Source organism: Antechinus flavipes, chromosome 3 (assembly GCF_016432865.1).
Source record: "Antechinus flavipes isolate AdamAnt ecotype Samford, QLD, Australia chromosome 3, AdamAnt_v2, whole genome shotgun sequence".
Lineage (NCBI taxonomy): Eukaryota > Metazoa > Chordata > Mammalia > Dasyuromorphia > Dasyuridae > Antechinus > Antechinus flavipes.
The window spans coordinates 328,778,016-328,796,982 of record NC_067400.1 but is presented as its reverse complement, the minus strand read 5'-3'; the positions used below and the strand labels follow the sequence as shown (position 1 = coordinate 328,796,982).

Below are 18,967 nucleotides of genomic sequence, written 5' to 3'. Positions count from 1 at the left end.
TCTTTCAAAGTTGTTTGTTTTATAATACTGTTGATATTATAGACTGTTCTCATTTCTGCTCACCACTTCATGTAAGTCTTCCCAAGTTTCTCTGAAATAATACTCTTCAAATTAAAAAGCCTTTGTACAAACAGAACGAATGCAAATAAGATTAATAGGGAAGCAACAAACTGGGAAAACATCTTTACAGTTAAAGGTTCTGATAAAGGCCTCATTTCCAAAATATATAGAGAACTGACACAAATTTATAAGAAATCAAGCCATTCTCCAATTGATAAATGGTCAAAGGATATGAACAGACAATTTTCAGATGATGAAATTGAAACTATTACCACTCACATGAAAGTGTTCCAAATTACTATTGATCAGAGAAATGCAAATTAAGACAACTCTGAGATACCACTACACATCTGTCAGATTGGCTAAGATGACAGGAAAAAATAATGATGAATGTTGGAGGGGATGTGGGAAAACAGGGACACTGATGCATTGTTGGTGGAGTTGTGAACAAACCCAACCATTCTGGAGAGCAATATGGAATTATGCCCAAAAAGTTATCAAAATGTGCATACCCTTTGATCCAGCAGTGTTTCTATTGGGCTTATACCCCAAAGAGATACTAAAAAAGGGAAAGGGACCTGTATGTGCCAAAATGTTTGTGGCAGCCCTGTTTGTAGTGGCTAGAAACTGGAAATTGAATGGATGCCCATCAATTGGAGAATGGCTGGGTAAATTGTGGTATATGAATGTTATGGAATATTATTGCTCTGTAAGGAATGGCCAGCAGGATGAATACAGAGAGGACTGGCGAGACTTACATGAACTGATGCTAAGTGAAATGAGCGGAACCAGGAGATCATTATACACTTCGACAACGATATTGTATGAGGATGTATTCTGATGGAAGATGATTTCTATGACAAAGAGACCTAACTGAGTTTCAATGGATAAATGATGGACAGAAACAGCTACACCCAAAGAAGGAACACTGGGAAACGAATGTGAACTATTTGCATTTTTGATTTTCTTCCTGAGTTATTTTTACCTTCTGAATCCAATTCTCCCTGTGTAATACTCTTCATTTCTTATAGCACAGTAGCATTCCATCATATTTATATTCTGTAATGTATCCATTGGTAGGCAACCCCCATTTTCAATTCTTTGCCACCACAAAAAGAGCTGTTTCAAATGTTTGTATATGTGTTCCTTTTTTTTTTTTTTGGGGGGGGGGGTCTCTTTGGCCTACAGACCTAGTAGCACTATCATTAGATGGTTTGAAGGGAATAAACGCAAAGTTCAAAAATGGCTGGAACAGTTCAGTTTCATCAATACTGTGTTAAAAAAAAAAAAACTGTTTTCACACAAACCCTCTAGTATAACCATTTTCAACATCAACTTTGCTAATCTTATGTAAAATAGAACCGCCAAGTTTCAATGTACATTTCTCTAATTCTTAGTACAATTCTCTAATAATTAGTTCTCTAATTAAGAACTCTTAATTCTTGAATAAAATTCAAACATTTTTATATTACTATTGATAGCTTGGATTTCTTCTTCTGAAAGCTGACTTCCTATCCTTTAATCATTTATCAATTAGGAAATTGATAAATTCTTACAAAATTTAATCAATTCTTTATGTATATTGGAAATGAGACCATCAGAAAATCATTGCAAACATTTTTTCCATTTCTCTCCTAATTTTAGCTGAATAGCTTTAGTTGGCACAAAAACATTTTTATATAATCATAATTGTCCCTTTTTCCTTGCTATAATCTTCCACTTGCTAATGAACACTTCTATTTGCAAATTGGTGAGATGATTTCTTTCTTGCTAATTTATGAGATCACCTTTTGTTTTATGTTAGTATTAGATATTTTATATCTAATCTGTCAGACTACTTTCCAGTGTTTCCAAGTTTTTGTCTAATATTAAGTTCTTAGCCCAGTAGGTGTGATTTTGTTTTATCAAAGATTGGGCCACTGTGTCCATTTGCTTCTATATACTGTGTACTTACCTATTCTACTCATCAATCTATTTCTTATCAAGTACCAAGCTGTTTTATTACTACTTTGTAGTATAGCTTGAGACCTGGTTATGAGATCACATTCCTTCCCATTTTTCTTCATTAAGTTTTTGTTTCGCTGAAGAATTTTTTTTCTATTCAATTTAGATTTATGTGCAATGCTTTGTAGTCATGTCCACATAATTCCTGTTTGTTTTGGCAAATAGACTCCCAAGTATTTTATATGTTCTGTAGTTATTTTAAACACAAACTCTTTCTGCTGGTTTTGTTCTTAACAGAAATGCTGACATATTGGTGTATTTTATATCCTGCAAGTTTGCTGATTTTTCATTTGATTCTGTAGGGTTCTATAAATTATCAGCTGTAAAATTTTCTTTTCCCCATTGCTTATACTTAATCCCTCAATTTCTTGTTTTGCTGCAGATAGTCAAACATCATTTATTTGGGTGAGGCAATTGGGGCTAACAGACTTACGTAGGTTTAGCCAAAAATCTCGTATTTTCACTTCTGATGGCCTTTTCTCCCCAGCCTTTTTCCTTTTCAATCTTTTCAGCTACCTTCTTATTTGCTTATTTATCAGTCAAAGCCCTAATTGGAGAGTATTCCAAAGACTGTCCTAAGTCCCCTAATTTTTTCCTTTTACACTCAATACAACTCCCATAAATTTCTATGCTGGTACATCAGTTCTCATTCTCTCCTATCCAATCAGCAGTCAAATCTTGCTATTTCTACCTCAGTGTCTCTCATATCTGAGCCTTTCCTCCCCCACTTTCACAGCCACCAGCTAATATAATCTTTAGTCTCCAGGCCATTTTCCATACTGCTGTCAAAATGATTTTCTTAAGCACAGATCTGACTGGGTGACTGCCTTTGGCTGTCTCCCATGCCTCAAGTACTTCTACATATCCATTTCATACAATCTTCACCTTCAAAAGCAGCTAAAGCATTACCTTATTAGACTCAAGTTTTTCCAGACTGCCTCAACTGTTGGTGGCCTCTTTCAAACTACTTTATAAAATACTTTATTACTTTATAAGCTTACTTGTACTTTTTGATGTCGTTTTCTGCTCCATTCCTTTTCACACAGGAATTCTTATTTTATTGGTATCTGAAAGTGACTATAAAAATCCCTGATACAAGTAGACTTTTAATGGGATTATATTCACACTTTTACTTATGCAGAGTCCTATACTTGCTGCTATTTCCTAGTGAAATACTCCATTAATATTCATCCTCACTTAACATTTCCAGTTCTTTCCTATCACAAAAACTGCAATTCTCTTGCATACTCTTGAGACAGCATGGGAGTCTCCAACTTAAGACAGTATTTGCAAGACTGTGAAGGAAAATATTATGAAAACCTCAAAAGAACTTTAAGAATAGTGATGATAATATACAGGGTGTCCCAAAACTCAGTGTAATTTTTAGGTTTCTTTAATTGCTATTAAAACTTAAAACTGCATTAAGACTTTTGGGGCACCCTGTATGGTTTTAAAAAAAGGTTGGAAATGGAGAGAAGCAGGCTATAGACTTTAAAGTCAGATTAAATAAAGTTCATTCTTAGCTCTACTTGAAAAATTTGTAAGGTATGTAATTTATGCTAATCCAATTACAATAATGATTTATTTCATTTTTTAAAACTATGAAAGACAAAAAATTCTAGGAACTCTTCTGTCCAGTTTTGGGAGGGGTTTTATTATAGGGGGTGTGTGTGTGTGTATTTGGATTTCCTGCACATTTTAAACCCAAGAACACAAAGCAAAAAATAAAAATAAAACTTCCTGGCAGCAAAACACTTAGAACAGCTGTAAATATTTCTTCACATACATGAGAAATATTGCTATCTTGCGAGGTATTTTCCAGCAACTATGAGGGTGCCTGTATAAATGCCCAATTACTGAAAAATCTAAATAAAAATGGAGGTTTCACCTCATGATTAAAAACTTAGCAAAGATGATAAAGTATCTTCATGTTCAATGTTGAAAGAGTGATAGGAACGCAGTCATATTAATTACACTGCTGGTAGACTGAATTGCTCCAAATATTCAGGAAAAAAAAAATTTCAAATCATTAAAAGTGACTAAATTAAATTGACCCAATGATATTATCAATAGTAAGTCCTGCAAAGATGAAGACAAAGACAGAAGTAAAGTTCCCAGTTAGACCAAAGTAAACACATAGCATTAATTTCTTATGGCAGCAAAAACAGTGGGTTCAGATTGGAAATGACTCCACAAATTATGACATATTAATATAATGGAATATTATTAGGCCATAAAACATGAAATGTTGAACAGATTTATGATCTTATGCAGAGTGAAAACCAAAATAATATTCAGAGTGACCATGCTATGAAAAAAATTACTAAAAGGTATCAGAATTCAAATGAACATAATGGTGAATTTTGATTGCCAAGGACGGTTGGAACATTTTCCCCCTCAACTTTTATTGCTATGTATTTTTTGCATCACCTTCATTTCTGAACATATCTCTTCCCCATTCTCTACTCAATCTCCAGCTTTCAAGAGAAAAAATAAATCCAGCAAACTATGACACCAAGTTTTATAATATATGCAATGCTTCAAACTCAGTTTCTCCTTTACAAAGAAAAAAAGGTGCATGTTTTCAATTTTTTTCTCATAATGAAGTTTGTGTGTTATGTATTTCTTCTTCCCCTTCACATATGCCCCCCAATTAAAATGTTGGTAAGCCATTTATTTTGTTTTCCTGGTTCTGCTTACTTATATTCAGTTCGTTCATGTCTGTCTATGCTGCAGAGTTCTTCCAATTCATCTTTTTCTAGGCTCAATAATATATTGTGTTCTTAACAACAGATGACGGACTATCAATATAGAATGCTGCATATACTTTCAGACATGATCAAAGTGTTGGCTTGTTTTACTACTTTTGTTACAAGGGAGGTTTCTGTCTATGAAGGGGGAGGGATGCTGGGATGTGGCAATGATATAAAAAGAGCAAAGAAGATTAATTATACAAAAAACTGCATATTGTATCACTTAGGTGTTTTAGGCTTATGTGAAAATATTTCAGCAGACTGGTATAAATCAGTAGTTCACTTTGGCATGTTCTTTATCCTGAAAGAAAGGACATAACAAGAAATACGGACATCATAGGCCTCCATAAGAATTTTAGCAACAGATCTATGTGCAGTTGTTTAGCAACAATGATCTAGTTGTGTCGAGAAATAGATGCTCATTTCTGATGATGATGCTTATTCCTCAACATTTTTCTTAAAAACCTATTTGTTTGACAATGAAATACATGAGAAGAGAACTGAGTCATGACGATCAAGTCTGAGCATTAATCTCCCATTATTCAAAAAACATCATTTCCACAATAAAGATATATTTTACCTAAACAGATTATTTTTAATAACAATTATTTAAAAAGTAAAAAGATGTCAGGCATGTTTTCAGTGACTAGAACTATGTCTTTTTTTTTTTAAACAGAATATTAAAGATCTGTAGAGTGTCTAGTCTAATCTCTTCATCTTACATATGAAGGAACTGAGGCCCATTCCTGATGGGTATTTCTGTAAAAGTGCAGAAATGTTAATTGGTGTGCCTTATGTTTTACTGATATTCCAAGTGGTTTGTAAAAATAGTAAGCATACCATTACAATTATTACTATTAAACTTCCCTAAAAACAATTACCTTTTATAAACAAAGTGTCACTGAGTTAGAAAGATCAATATTAACTAGGCTACAAAAGCAGAATAATGCTGATCACCTTCATAACATTTGGAAAGTTCTAGCAAAGTTTCTGAAGCCAGGACTGCCACCCAGTGGCAACACTAAAGTAATAAATAACTTGAAGACAAAATCATATTTAAGATAATTATGTTCTTCAAAACTGAATTAAATTTACAGACTTCAATTTTTTAAAGTTCTTTTGGTTCATTAAGTGTCTATAACATGTAGAGACACAAAATGATAAACAGTTCACATATTTAAGGAACACTGAAGAATTTCTGTCTAAAAAACCAAAAGGCTCATAAACTAACCTTAAAATTCTAAAAATATGGGTCATTATTCATATTTCTACTGATTCTTTACCATTTACTAAGTAGCTTTAATAAACAACCAATTTTAATTTTGATAAGCATTTTCAATTGACTATCTAGCTTAAATATTCAGGTTTCAATCTGTAAGTAAAATAAAAATACCTGACAAGGTGTACCTATAATATAATGATACCAACTTTCCTATGAGGCACACAGAATTAGTCTAATCACTATAGCCATGCCTCATATTTCCATCAGAAATCAATGTGCTTGGTTAGGGGGAAAAAACTCAATTAAGAACATCTACAAAAATAGACTTTAAAATAAAACTCATAACTAAATGAGTAAGTTCTGTTTCTTCCACAGAAAAGTAGGAACGGTTCACAAATTCTTCAAAGTAAGGCATATTTGAGAACAAAACACTAGATTCAGTGTTCAGGTCAAGTCTGTCTCCTATTGAAACAAGAAAGCAGAGGGTAGGACATTTTTTTTTTTTAAATACATCTGGTAACTGTTGATGTTGCCTAGGGAAAAGTATCTTACAGTTTATTCTTTTCCCAAAAACTTTGTCATATCTTATTTTTTGTTGGCACAGAATAAATCCTGAAGGGAAACCATTTGGAAAAAATGACAGAGTTCATTTCTCCTTTTAAAAGCTAAATGTATCTCACAGAGATTGCTTTGTTTCCACACAAGTAACAGATGAAGAAGAATCAGAAAAGGCTAATTCAGTTCTTTAGGGTGTTTCCCCCTGCCCCCTCAATAGCTGTAAATTAAAACTCCACAGAATTTCTTCCAATCTTCATGTTTTACATGAAACAAAAGCAGTGAATGAATTTTGAAAAATAATGACAGACAAGCTTATTTGATATTTACAATGGCTTAGGAGGAAAATGGCACCTGGAAATTGTCGCTAATCTTTTCCAGTGATTATTGCTTTTCAGTCTTACATAGAAAAGATTATTATTTCTGGGGGAAATTATTTTAGAGTATTTCATTATAGGGACACAATATTTGTATACTTCAAGAGATAGTGTGACAAAAGCAATTGCCTAATATGATAACCCCACTAGAAAAATAAAGGATAAGTAATTTAGAATGTCTATAATTTAAAGATGTCTGTCCTTCACTAAAATGATCATTTAAAAATAGAGAACTTATTACTGGAAACAATAAAAAGGAAAAGTGAAAATAAAGCTGAAAATCAGGATGGAAGCAATTGCTTTACAAAGCTTTTTTTCTTTTTTAACATAAAATGGCATATATGTGCAGGTGCTAAGTTATAATAAAAATACATATGTATTATAGTCAATTTCATATAGAGTTAAAAACATCAATTTCCAGTCTGGCATGAATGGATCAATATCTTCTTAGTCTTCAATTACATTTCTAATTTGAAATTTGCAGCAGTTTTTTCCGGTCATCTTTCTATCATGATAAATGCTTGATGAGATATAATTTTTCTCCTTGTTCACTTGTAAAAATTGGTGCCTTTTTATAATGTTCTACAAGTTCTTCCATGGTGCTGAATTTACGCTGTCCAATGCAGTAAACGGTGTCTTTCAACTGGACTTTAAAATGCTTGTTTTTCCCTTGTGCTTTTAAAGATACTGAGAAATCATTTGGCTAAAAAGAAAACAAATATACATTTAGAACTTAAGTCATTTAAAAATTGCAGATATGGCTATCACAGTTTTAATATAGATTATGTCTTTAATAACTAATTTCTCAGTTCTAACACATTGATTACTTGATAAACATATGGAATGACCATACTTCATCCACCTCCTTAAAATTAGTCTCTGGTAACAGAAAATTCTTAAGAAAAAATTCTAAATAATTCACTGCAGTTCTAAAGGAAAAAGAAACATGAAGCTTTTCAAGGAAATCTGCAACAACTATTCAAAAAGTCTCCAGAGACCTAACTTAAATTAAGTCTTCAAAATTACACAATAGGAAGAAGTGATAAATTAGGAAATTTTCTGTTAAATGTTTTGGCTTTGCAAAAATGTCTTATTTAAAAAAAAAAGAAAGAAAGAAAATGCTCTCAAAACTACTATGTTCATATCCCATAGCAATCCAGAAAGCCTCTCAAAAGGCATTTTTCTGAGTGAGAAACACATGACTTTGACCTTCCCAAACATGAAAAGACAGTTAGTTGCATTTTGATTCATACCCCCTCACAGACACTCCCCAACACTGATCCTGTCCTTTTCTCCCACCTACTATGAACAGTAGAGTAAGCTATCCAGAGCTGATGGCACTGCCACAAGGCATGATTAACACAAAAAACTGTCTAATCCAGTATCTGTATCAAAACCTTATCATACAGTAGAGATATTTAATTAACTATTTATTTTTCAAACCACTAATTTTATATATATATATATATATATATATATATATTTTGCATAACAGCACCCTTCTCCTTCCCCTTTCTTTTTTTTAACTCTCATACCTCAAGAAAATTGTTCCCCTTAATTTCTTTTGAAGTTAAAAAAAAGCAACTTTAATCAAGGCTGCTAAACATAAGCATTTTTATGAAACATTTGTATAAGAAATAGAAAGTAAAAGAGAAAAGCAGTCTATATCTATACAGCATTTTAAAGATTATTTAATATGTTAGTTCAATTGATCTTCAAAAACCCTGGAAGGTGGGTGCTACTTAACTGTATAAATTAGTTAATTGAAGCTAGAAGGTACACTGACTCATCTAGGGTCACACAGTTAAGTACATTATAGGTTAAATCAACTTACACTATACAGGCTGGCCAGAGAATGATGGTTTATAATACAGATTTTATCATTGATATTGGTTTTGTTCTGTTTCGGGTGAAAATCAACTTGGACTATAGCCTGTTTATAAATTAGGATTTCTCTGTATTCTTGCAGGAAATACTTGAATATTTAAGTCAAAGGCAAATTCTCCAACTTAAAATATATTTTAGTTTTCATTTTTCATAACTTAATATCAATTCTAATTGTTCCATTTCTAAATTTCCAAATTTCTCAGTTTGATGAACAAGACAAGCATTTCGGAATGCAAGACCAAATAGAGTAATATAGAAATAATGTCAAATCAAGAGGATTTTTTAAACATAGTTTCTAGTTCTAAAGAAAATTCAGATTCTGCTTGTGATTTATCAATGAAAATTGACTTACTGAAGATTCACTATCCCGAATGAGGAAGTCCCCTTCATTCCCTCTTTCATTCAATGCCATTTCTGCCTGATGTCTAGTAACTTTCCCATAATACCATGGGTTGCCAGCAAATCTGCCAGTGACTGATGGGCCAATGTAATCACATTGTGGGGGTGATGGTTCCAGTCCTGAGGTTAGCTGACTATTTTGCATGACAGTAACATAGTTCTTTGGCACCAGGCCGACTTGCCCATTCATCTTCCGACATTTCCACCACTCAGGATCATTTTCAGGTTTTTCAATAACATCCATCACTTCTCCTTTCTCAAAATTTAGCTCTTCATCATTGGAGGAGCTGAATGGGTAAAGAGCTTGTACCACGTGTAACACTTGTCCACTATTTAAATTGTTGACAACTGCTGCTAATTTCTCTGATAAGGAGCCCATATGGTCACCCAGAGGACTCTCGCTTTCTTCAGTCACATAGTTTGAAGGAAACCATCCAACCTGTCCATTATAGTTCCCCCGCCACCAGCCATCGCTGCATTTCTCCATGACAACCACCTTAGTTCCTTTTGTCAAAGATAATTCATCCTCTCTCTCCGCCACGTAATTAAATTTCACATAAGCAGGCATGTTGAGGTCATAGAGACGTTCTCCAGGGTCGACAAAACTGTCATCAGCAGGAGATGCAGAATCGGGTACGCTAGGTTTCCTTTTCACTTTTCCAATACCTGTTTACATAAAAATAAGAGATGGGAGAAAAAAAAGCAATGATCACTAAATGTTATCATTTGATCACTGTTCACAAAAGTCTTCAAATTTCAATGCGGAGCATCTTTCTGGGAAGGAGCACAAGTGTTATGGGTTTAAGTTCTACCAACCATATGACAATTTATCTCACCCACAATATCTATTCTTTTCACTGTTCACAGGACCTCAAGGAATACATGGCAGTTATACAGATAAAAATATGGACAGAGAGCCAAACCTACATTCAGGAAAATCTGAATTCAAATTTGCAGATGCCTTCTACCACCATAACCTTGAGCAGTCATTTGACTTCTGTTTGCCTCAGTATTTTTCTCCCCTGTAAAATGGGAATGATAATAGCACCTACCTCTAAGAGTTGTGATAAAGACCAAATAAAGCGCTTAGCACATTGCTGGACACAAAGTAAGCACTATATAAATGTTGGCAATTATAATTATTTTGAAAAACTATGTAAGATAATATAGTTTCCTGAACTTTAATATATTTTATTTTTTAAAAAGACTTCTATTTTTAAAAACTGTACATACAGATGTGAAAGAAAAAAAATTAAAACCTAAAGCACTATCAATATACAAACCAAATAGTCATGGCTCTTTTTTTTTTTTTTTAAATTGGGTGTCCATTAACTGGAGGAAGAGCTAAACAAATCATGACACATGAATACAATGACATTATTTTACTATGAGAAACTACTAATATGAAGAATTTAAAGAAACTTGGGAAGATCTAAATGCATAGCAAAATAAGCAAATCAATTTATATAACTATAACAATACAGAAGAAAAGAACATCAAAACATAATTCAGAATTCTGGTCAAAGCAATAAACAATGTGATGGTTGATGAAGTATATCTCTTGTCTCCTAGAAGAGAGGTGGGGAACTATAGTTTTAGGATGAATTACACATTTTCTAGATATAGCCAGTATGGTGAATTGCTTTGTTAATTAATTACAATTATTTGTTATAGGATAGGAGGGGAAAAAAGAAAGGGCAAAGTATCTACGTAATGCCTACTATATGTAACTAAGTATTTTACAACTATCTCATTTACAAGGTAGGGTGCATTATTATCTCTATTTTATAATTGAAGAAACTGAGGCAAGGGATTAAAAATCATTAAAAAATGATTTGCCCAAAGTCACACAGCTAGTGTTTGTGGCCAGATCTTCCTAACTACAGGTCCCATATCTTATCCATTGTACCCTTATCTGCCTCAAAGAAGGATTCTGATGTCATAGGGAAGGGAGAATGTGTGTTTGTTTGCTTTTAAACAACAATATTTTAAAAGAAAACAACAGACTTTAATTTATCAGAAACTGTCAAAAATCAGTCAACTCTAAGAGTAAAATGTGCTGATTACAAAAGTAGGCTAATTATTATCATTCTCTCTCTGCATTTCAGAAATCCTCTCTAAACCCAAATAAACATACTAAATTACAAGGAAGAACTATACTAGCAAACCCAATTGAAATCTCAGAGAATAAAATAACAATAGTTGCTCATTTTAACATTAAAAGAAGAAATAAAGATAAGTAATCTTATGGTATTAATCACTTCAACTTTCATGCTTCAGAGTCAGAACACAGTTACAGTTGGATGCCTTTTTTTTTAACTGCCACAGATGTGGACCACTGGTTAGTGATGGTGGTATTTGACAGTAACATCAGGTCTTTAAATTGACAATCTCATTGACCTACTCTCAAATGAGAGTAAATATGAAAAATACTTCCAGAAATTAAACATTATACAATTGTAAGGTATTTCTATTCATTACTTTCTGGCTCAAGTCAGAAACTAGCAAAGAAACTGGAGAGAGGGAGAAAGGAAAAGGTATTAAACAACAAAATAAAGATTCATTCAATTTTAAAATGTCAAGAGTATGAAGCATGTTACCATTCCAGATATTCTCACTACACATTTGGTTCCTGAAAAAGACAGTCAACCTATATATCTATCTTTTTTTTTTATCCTCTTTCCAAGCAGAGTCAAATATCATCTTTCTTTACTCTAAATAGTCCTTGATATGTCACTCTGCTCTTCATCTTTTAATCAATCAACTATTTCTCCAAACTTCATGTTCTATTTTTGCCATTAGTTTTATCATCAAATTTCACTATAATTCTTGCTTGTGGAAAATCCACTAAGAAATGCGCCATAAGTTAATTATAGCCATTTATTTACAAAATTAAGAAGAAAATAGAACATAAGCAAAAGTGTGGTATTTGAAAATGTTTAGGGTAAGTCCATAATAAAAAGAAATTTTTTAAAAAAGAAAATAATTGCTAAAATATCTGGGTAACATGTGAAAAGATGGAAATATATCTACCTAAAGGCTATTCTTTTTCACGATGTTATCAAGTAAAGTTCATAAAGATAATCACCCTCCCACTGGCTCTAGAACCAGAAACAACTAGTTAAGAAATTTCTGGGAAGAAATCTCTTTAGGCTTTTCTATGATGGATCCTCTAATTACTATCATATTTTCTTTCTTCCTTTGATTCTCTCCTAATTCTGAATTTACCTGGCTGCTACCTTTTCATGACCTATTAGATTTAAGGGGTTTTAGAACAGGTAATCTGGGGTATGTGAATTTATTTATTTTTTAACTTTCAATATAATTATCTATCTTTGCAATTCTATTCATTTTATCTTATACCCTTAAAAACAATACTCTGAGAAAGGGTCAATAGGCTTCACCAGAAGGCCCAAAGAGTCTATGATATAGAAATAAGAATTTCTGCTTTCAAGAGTACCTAATTTAACTTCTCACTCGATTTAGAACATTTCTTCTAAGATATCCCTAACTTCCCTCAGTACTAAGCTCAAATGCCACTACCTAAAATTCCTTCCTCCCCTGTGCCCAGATACTGGTGCTCTTCCTCTAAAATAATTTTATATAACCTTTGTATATATTTTGAATTTCATTTAGTTTTCTGTGTAAGTTGTTTTCCTGCCACACAATGTAAGGTCCTTGAGGAAAAGAACTGTTTTGTTTTTTTGTCTTACTCACTTTACTTGTCTTACTAAAGGACAGTCTGGCACATAGGAAACATTTAATAAATGCTTAATTAATAAATAAATCTCTCACAAATGCACAGCTCTAAGGATTAAATGATGAACTCTGCCTTCCTAAAACTTCTACGTATCAAATCTCATCCTGTGATCTAGGAGTACATCGAGTAAACATACTTATTCAATTTAAAGGTTGCAAAGCAGTTTCCAAACGTTTCATCTGAGCTTCACAAGAGCTCTGTGAAGTACATATCAGAGTTATTGTCACCCCCATTTTAAATAAGAAAAAATAATTTGCCCAGAGTTGGAAAATTATTTAGAGTTAAAGACAGGACACCTTTCCTTCCTCCCCTCTTATCTAGCTTCTGAGAATAAATAGAAAGTTCCTGAGTAACGTTTTTCTCTGTTTCCTCAAATGCCTCTGGCATAGGAGAAACTGACTAGATTTTACAGAAAAACAAAAATTAAAAAAACACACATATGCAGATCAAAGTAGAGTAACTTGTCAGAAAAACTCTACTTTTAAAAAGAACAGAGAAAGAGTAAGTTAATATTTTATCAGTAAAGTTAAATATTTTATTATATGTCAAAGAATAATCCTAAAAGTATGAGGCTTTTTTCCGTATTTTAGTTGGTAAAAAATTTTAGCAACTCAGATACTCACAAAAATATCAACCTCTATTAGTTGTAGATTATAATGTCATTAATTTTAAATAACCAATATCTAGCTACTACTAATCTGTATGTTTTTTTCTCTCAAATTTTAGAGAAAAAAATTACTGCTAAAATATTTCAAAATTCAAAGATAATAACTCAAAATTCAATTTATTTGTATGAATCTTAGTCACTTCTGTGGTTTACTAAAGTTTGAGTTCTACTTTAAATGTTATTTTAAGAGAAAAAACTAGCATACTGTACCTAAATTAGAAATTTAGAAAGAATAATCTATATTTTCATATTTATGTCACTAATCACACTAAACTTCAAGTAATCTAACTTCATGTAAGACAGACATATTTTTTTTCAAATTCCACATAATTAGTCAAATATTCCATAACAAAAAAAGAAAAACTTCAACTTTATGACAAAACATAAATAGACCAAGTCTTTCCAAGAAACATTTATATCTTTAAAGGGAGAAAGTGTACTCAAAGAAACACAAATACTGAAGTAGATCTAAAGAGCTAATAAAATTTAGATCTAAAGATCTAAAAAGCTAAACTTACTGAAAAAGTCCTTAATGATGTTCAACCAATCCATTTTGATCAAAATCTTGTGTTCTCTTTCTTTCAGTTGGTCGTTCAGCTCAGGATAATTCTCAGGGAGCTTCCTGGTCTGTTCTTCAACACTGAAACTCCCCACACCCAATCCATGTGACTTGGCCCATACCCAAACAATAAAAGTTTTTCTGAGGCTTCTCCCATTCCGAAATGTTTGATCTTTACAAGAACTTGTTTAACAAGTATGTCATGTCGGCCACGAAAAACACTCTAACTTTCAAATGTAAAAAAAATTTTAAAAGTGGCTTAAGAATTTAATAATATTTACTAAAGTGAATTTTTTCCTTGCTAGCACTACATCCTATTTCCATCCTTTTTGGTATTTTTCCTTTCTTTTTCTATTTAACTCTTAGTAAGCAGTATAATCAGAAAAAAGCCTAGTCCATTAATTACTTTGGGGAATTTACAAGGTTAACAAATGACTGGGTACAAAAGTTTTTTTAAAGTATAGGAAAATGATTGGCTGGATGAAATCGCTAGATTTTTATCAGATTTTCAGCTATATGAACAAATAAAATAATTTCATAGACCACTTTAAGTTCCCCTTAAAAGGCAAAACCATTTAAGGGAAAAAGAAATAAATCATATACTAATTAACTATCACTTAAAACAGGTGACCAAAACATCAATACTGTAAAGAAAATGGTAATTAAGGTTTTTCTTGTATAGACAAATCCTTATAAAGATACCTAATTTGATTTCTGAAAAATTATAAAATCACGACTCCCTCATCACATTTTTAAAATGTCCTTTGCCAAATGTCAAATGGACTTTTATTCTATTTTCCTAATAATTTCTAGTAATTTTTAGAAAAACAAGACCAGTTGTCTATGTCCTTGACACCCCCTATAAACCAAAACATCAATATCCCTGGCTGATGAAGTTTACTTGCTTTTTTCCAAGTCTTTAAAATCAACCCAGACATATAGTTTTATTGAGAATACAGAGTTTTAAAAGAAATTATTGTTTCTGATTCTGGCTTTACCAGTGACTATGAACAAATCATCTAAACATCTAAGAACATTGTTCATATTTTGGCGATTCAAGAAAAAACTATTTCAAATGTATCACCTGAGGATCAGTGGTCATCTGTTAATACTCTGTCCATTTTTAAAACACTTTGGAATGTTGCTGATTTCATGCTTGGAAATTATTTGTTTTGTGTATTGCGTAGAACTCTTAAATCTGTGACAAATTTTGTTACTGTTTGAAAATGTTGCAACTGTTTTTGTTCGAAAGTATGTGGTTTTTTTTATTATTCATAATAATTAAATTAAAATGAGAAAGTGGGCTAACAACAACCTCCTTTGAAACAATAAAAACTAATTTTAATCAGTGGTAAAACAAAAATGTATTTTATTCAAGCCAATTATTTTTTTTACCAAATTATCTTTCCAAGTAGAAATTTTTCAACATTCTTTCCTGCATATGTACAAAACACAATATTAGGTAATGGCATGTTTTCCTGAATACCAACAATCAAATTCAGTCCCTCCCCAACTCCTTTCCTGTCAGCCAAGAGGGAAAGGACAAAGAACAGAGGTCAACCCTCACCCCGCTACATTTCCTTCCTCTCAACTTAGCCAAGGGAAGAGTAAAGCAAGGACCTCTCTGTTTTCTTGCACCAACAAAGGGATCCAGAGGAAAAAAGATCAGAGAAGGAAATAAACAGAAGGAAAAAAGGAGAGATTGTAAAAGGCTAATTATTTGTGGCTGGCTACATAAGATTCCTTAACTAAAACTAAAGGGGGAAAATGAGAAAATTACTTTCTTAAAAGTTGAGATTCCTAAGCAGGAAATCAGTAACTTAAATCCTACTCTAGTAGATGTCTAAATTTATGTCAAATATATTAATTTATTTTACACTTAAACCTTATGAGATATCATTTGTTTTGGGCTCAGTTAAGAAACAGGATCTATTTGCAATTCTCTGACCTGGTAATGTTCAAAATTCACAGGCCTAAGATTACCTTTACTGACCTAGTGCTAAAGACTGGGAAAGACAATAAACACTGTAAGATAATAGGACTAAAAGTTATAAGGTCATCGGCCACCCAGTCCAGCCCCTTCTTTTATAGACAAAAAACTGAGACTTCGGAAGGTAAAGTAACATGGCCAGGAGTAGCATCAAGTAGCAAGGACCAGAAATAGGATGTGAGTACAGCTTTTGTGACTCAAAGTATTCTTTCCACTGAACCATGCAACTATCCTATCCTCTAGAAGCAGTCTATAATCCTATCCATTAAGAATACTTTTGTTGACTTTTAACATTACAATTCTAGAAACATTTTGTTCAAAACTGCAGTAAACTATATGAAATAACATGAAGTAGAAGACTATGTCTTTGAACTTGAACTGTTATCTCTATGATTCTATATTAACTCTCTTATACTACTGACTTCCTAATACTATCTCGTCCTACCTGCTTATCCTAATCCCATTAATAAACTCATGCTTCAGCATGATACCACTTTTAAATCGATTTCACCAAATTCAGCAAACTTTTATTAGCCACCTACTAACACTTACCTAGATGGCATGGTTAGATAAGAGTGCCAGGCCTGGAGTCAGGCAGACCCAAATTCAAATCTGGCCTCGGACACTTCCTAGTTGTGTGACCCTGGGCAAGTCACTTAATCCTGTTTGCCTCAGTTTCCTCATTTGTAAAATGAAATGGAGAAGGAAATGGCAAACCAATTCATTACCTTTGGCAAGAAAACCCCCAGGGGTCAGAAAGAGTTAGATGTGATTGAACACTTACCTAAAGTATCCTTTAGATTTTTTACAATAGAAGCTTTCCTAGCACTGTTTTTCCTTTCAACATAGTTAGAAGGCACAAAACCAGTTCTGTTCATAGAATTTCGAACCCTCCACCAGGATTTGGAGTCATCCAATAGCCAAAGCCTTTCATTCTTCTTGATGTCAAGCTCTTGTTCTTGCTGGGCCACATAATCAAATTTGGCTACCACCACCACTTCTTCTGCCATCTTCTAGTAGCTTTGGCACTGTCAATAAAAAAGGTATAAAAAATTAAAAATTATTCCTCTAAAAAACCCTTATCATGAAATCAAGACTGATGACAGTATTAGATACATGATACTCTTTATATGTTGGTTTTTTGGATTTTTCAAATCCTGTCTGTATAATCTATACATTACTTTAAAAGATCTCAAATTTGTAATGTGATATGGTATTAGAATGAACAGTTGAAGAAAACCCTACCTGTTAGCGAAATCATTGTATTCGTTCAAAATTACTTTGTGGGCAAGTAAAGGAGACAGACAGATAGAGGTATCACAGAGAATAATTATGATATATGTTGTTTTGGTAACCAAGGAAATAGAAGCATCCAGAAAAAAAAGAGGAAGACAGACATGTCAAATGTGGCAAAAGACACCAAGGTCAATTTTTAAATGGCAGGGAATTTAAAGGTTATTTATTCCAATGAGGCTAAGTAAGATTTATCCAAGTTCACCTGGTAGTTGAACCTTTTTCCTTTAAATCCATCCAAACTATTCTTTGTATAGTATCACACTGCTTCCATGAAGGATGAAAACACAATTAATACACAATTTCCTTTTCTTTTATGTTCTCAATCCTTAGTTAGGATTTTGTGTTTTAATTTTCTAATATATTTGTCATATTGTATGCTACTGATTATCTGTTTTAGTGCTTTCTTCTTCTATAACTTAAAAAACCCTATTAATGCAATGACCATACCTAGGTATTTCCCTAGGTCTAGCCTAGTACTCTATATGCAGTTAGTGTTTAATAAATGTTGTTTTGTATCATATTGTTGGCTATATTATATGCACTTATAATTAATTTATTCTGCTGTATTGTTTCTGAATGTGTACATACTCTTTTGACAAACTATTTTATGATCTTGAACATGTGAAGATAGATTAGAATTAGAAGGGAAGGGTGAAGGAAGTTCTAGAAAAGAATTTTTGTAAATAGTGGCAGAAGAAAGGTGACAAATAATTAGGGTTGAAATGAACCATATATATCTGAATTGAAGGAATCAAGTCAGCATACCAGTAAGGAAAGTTTAGGAGGCCCAGTGCTTTTAGTGGGTATGTAGGCAGCAGAGTATTTTAATGAAAAGTACAAGTTAAAATAGCCCTTCAGGTTGAAGGGAAGGTCCGTTGGACTGATTTCAAGGAGGAACTTATACCCTGACAAATTAACCTGGAAAATGAAGCCTAAAGTCTAGGACTAGATCCTTGTATTTTAGATAGCAATTCCTCATAGAATTCACAGCACTTAAAGTACACTTTTTTTCCCCCTTATTTCTTGTTCCCTTATATTCCAAATAATGACATCGTATATATAATTATGATATACATTTCTAGATAAGAAAAAAAAAATTAACCGTCATCAGTTTACTGAGCCTTCTTGGGCATAAAGCTAATCAGGAAAGAAATACAGTTTTTGTCAAAATACCATCTTTTTTTGTGTTTAGAAACTTATGCTTTTAAGAAGAACAAATGTTAAGATAGTCTGCAATAGGAAACAACAAAGATCAAGCAGAAAGATGTATCAATCTTGGTCAAAGAATCACATTGATCCTAAGCCCCCTTATTAACAGATTCATCTATGACTGAAATTTCATAATTTCTTTTTAAATTTTCTTATCTCTAAGATTTTAAATAACGTATTCAAAGTACTCTTTAAAAACAAAGCTATGAAGTCATAGGAAAAAATGCTC

The 18,967-nt window shown here is 32.6% G+C and overlaps 1 protein-coding gene across 2 annotated transcripts in view; it reads right to left on the bottom strand.

Moving 5' to 3' along the window:
* Positions 1-3,692: 3,692 nt before the first annotated feature.
* NCK1 (NCK adaptor protein 1) overlaps positions 3,693-18,967 on the bottom strand; it is a 70,579-nt gene continuing 55,304 nt past the window's right edge. The window contains exons 3-5 of one of the 2 annotated variants that reach the window (XM_051985605.1): positions 17,018-17,261; positions 9,211-9,923; positions 3,693-7,674 (exon numbers count right to left, since the gene is read on the bottom strand). In XM_051985605.1, the coding sequence (XP_051841565.1) occupies positions 7,480-7,674; positions 9,211-9,923; positions 17,018-17,243 (1,134 nt within the window). In that variant the 5' untranslated portion in view covers positions 17,244-17,261 and the 3' untranslated portion in view covers positions 3,693-7,479. Of the gene's footprint in view, positions 7,675-9,210; positions 9,924-14,202; positions 14,313-17,017; positions 17,262-18,967 lie in introns of those variants that run through there. The other variant, XM_051985606.1, reaches the window with a different exon arrangement.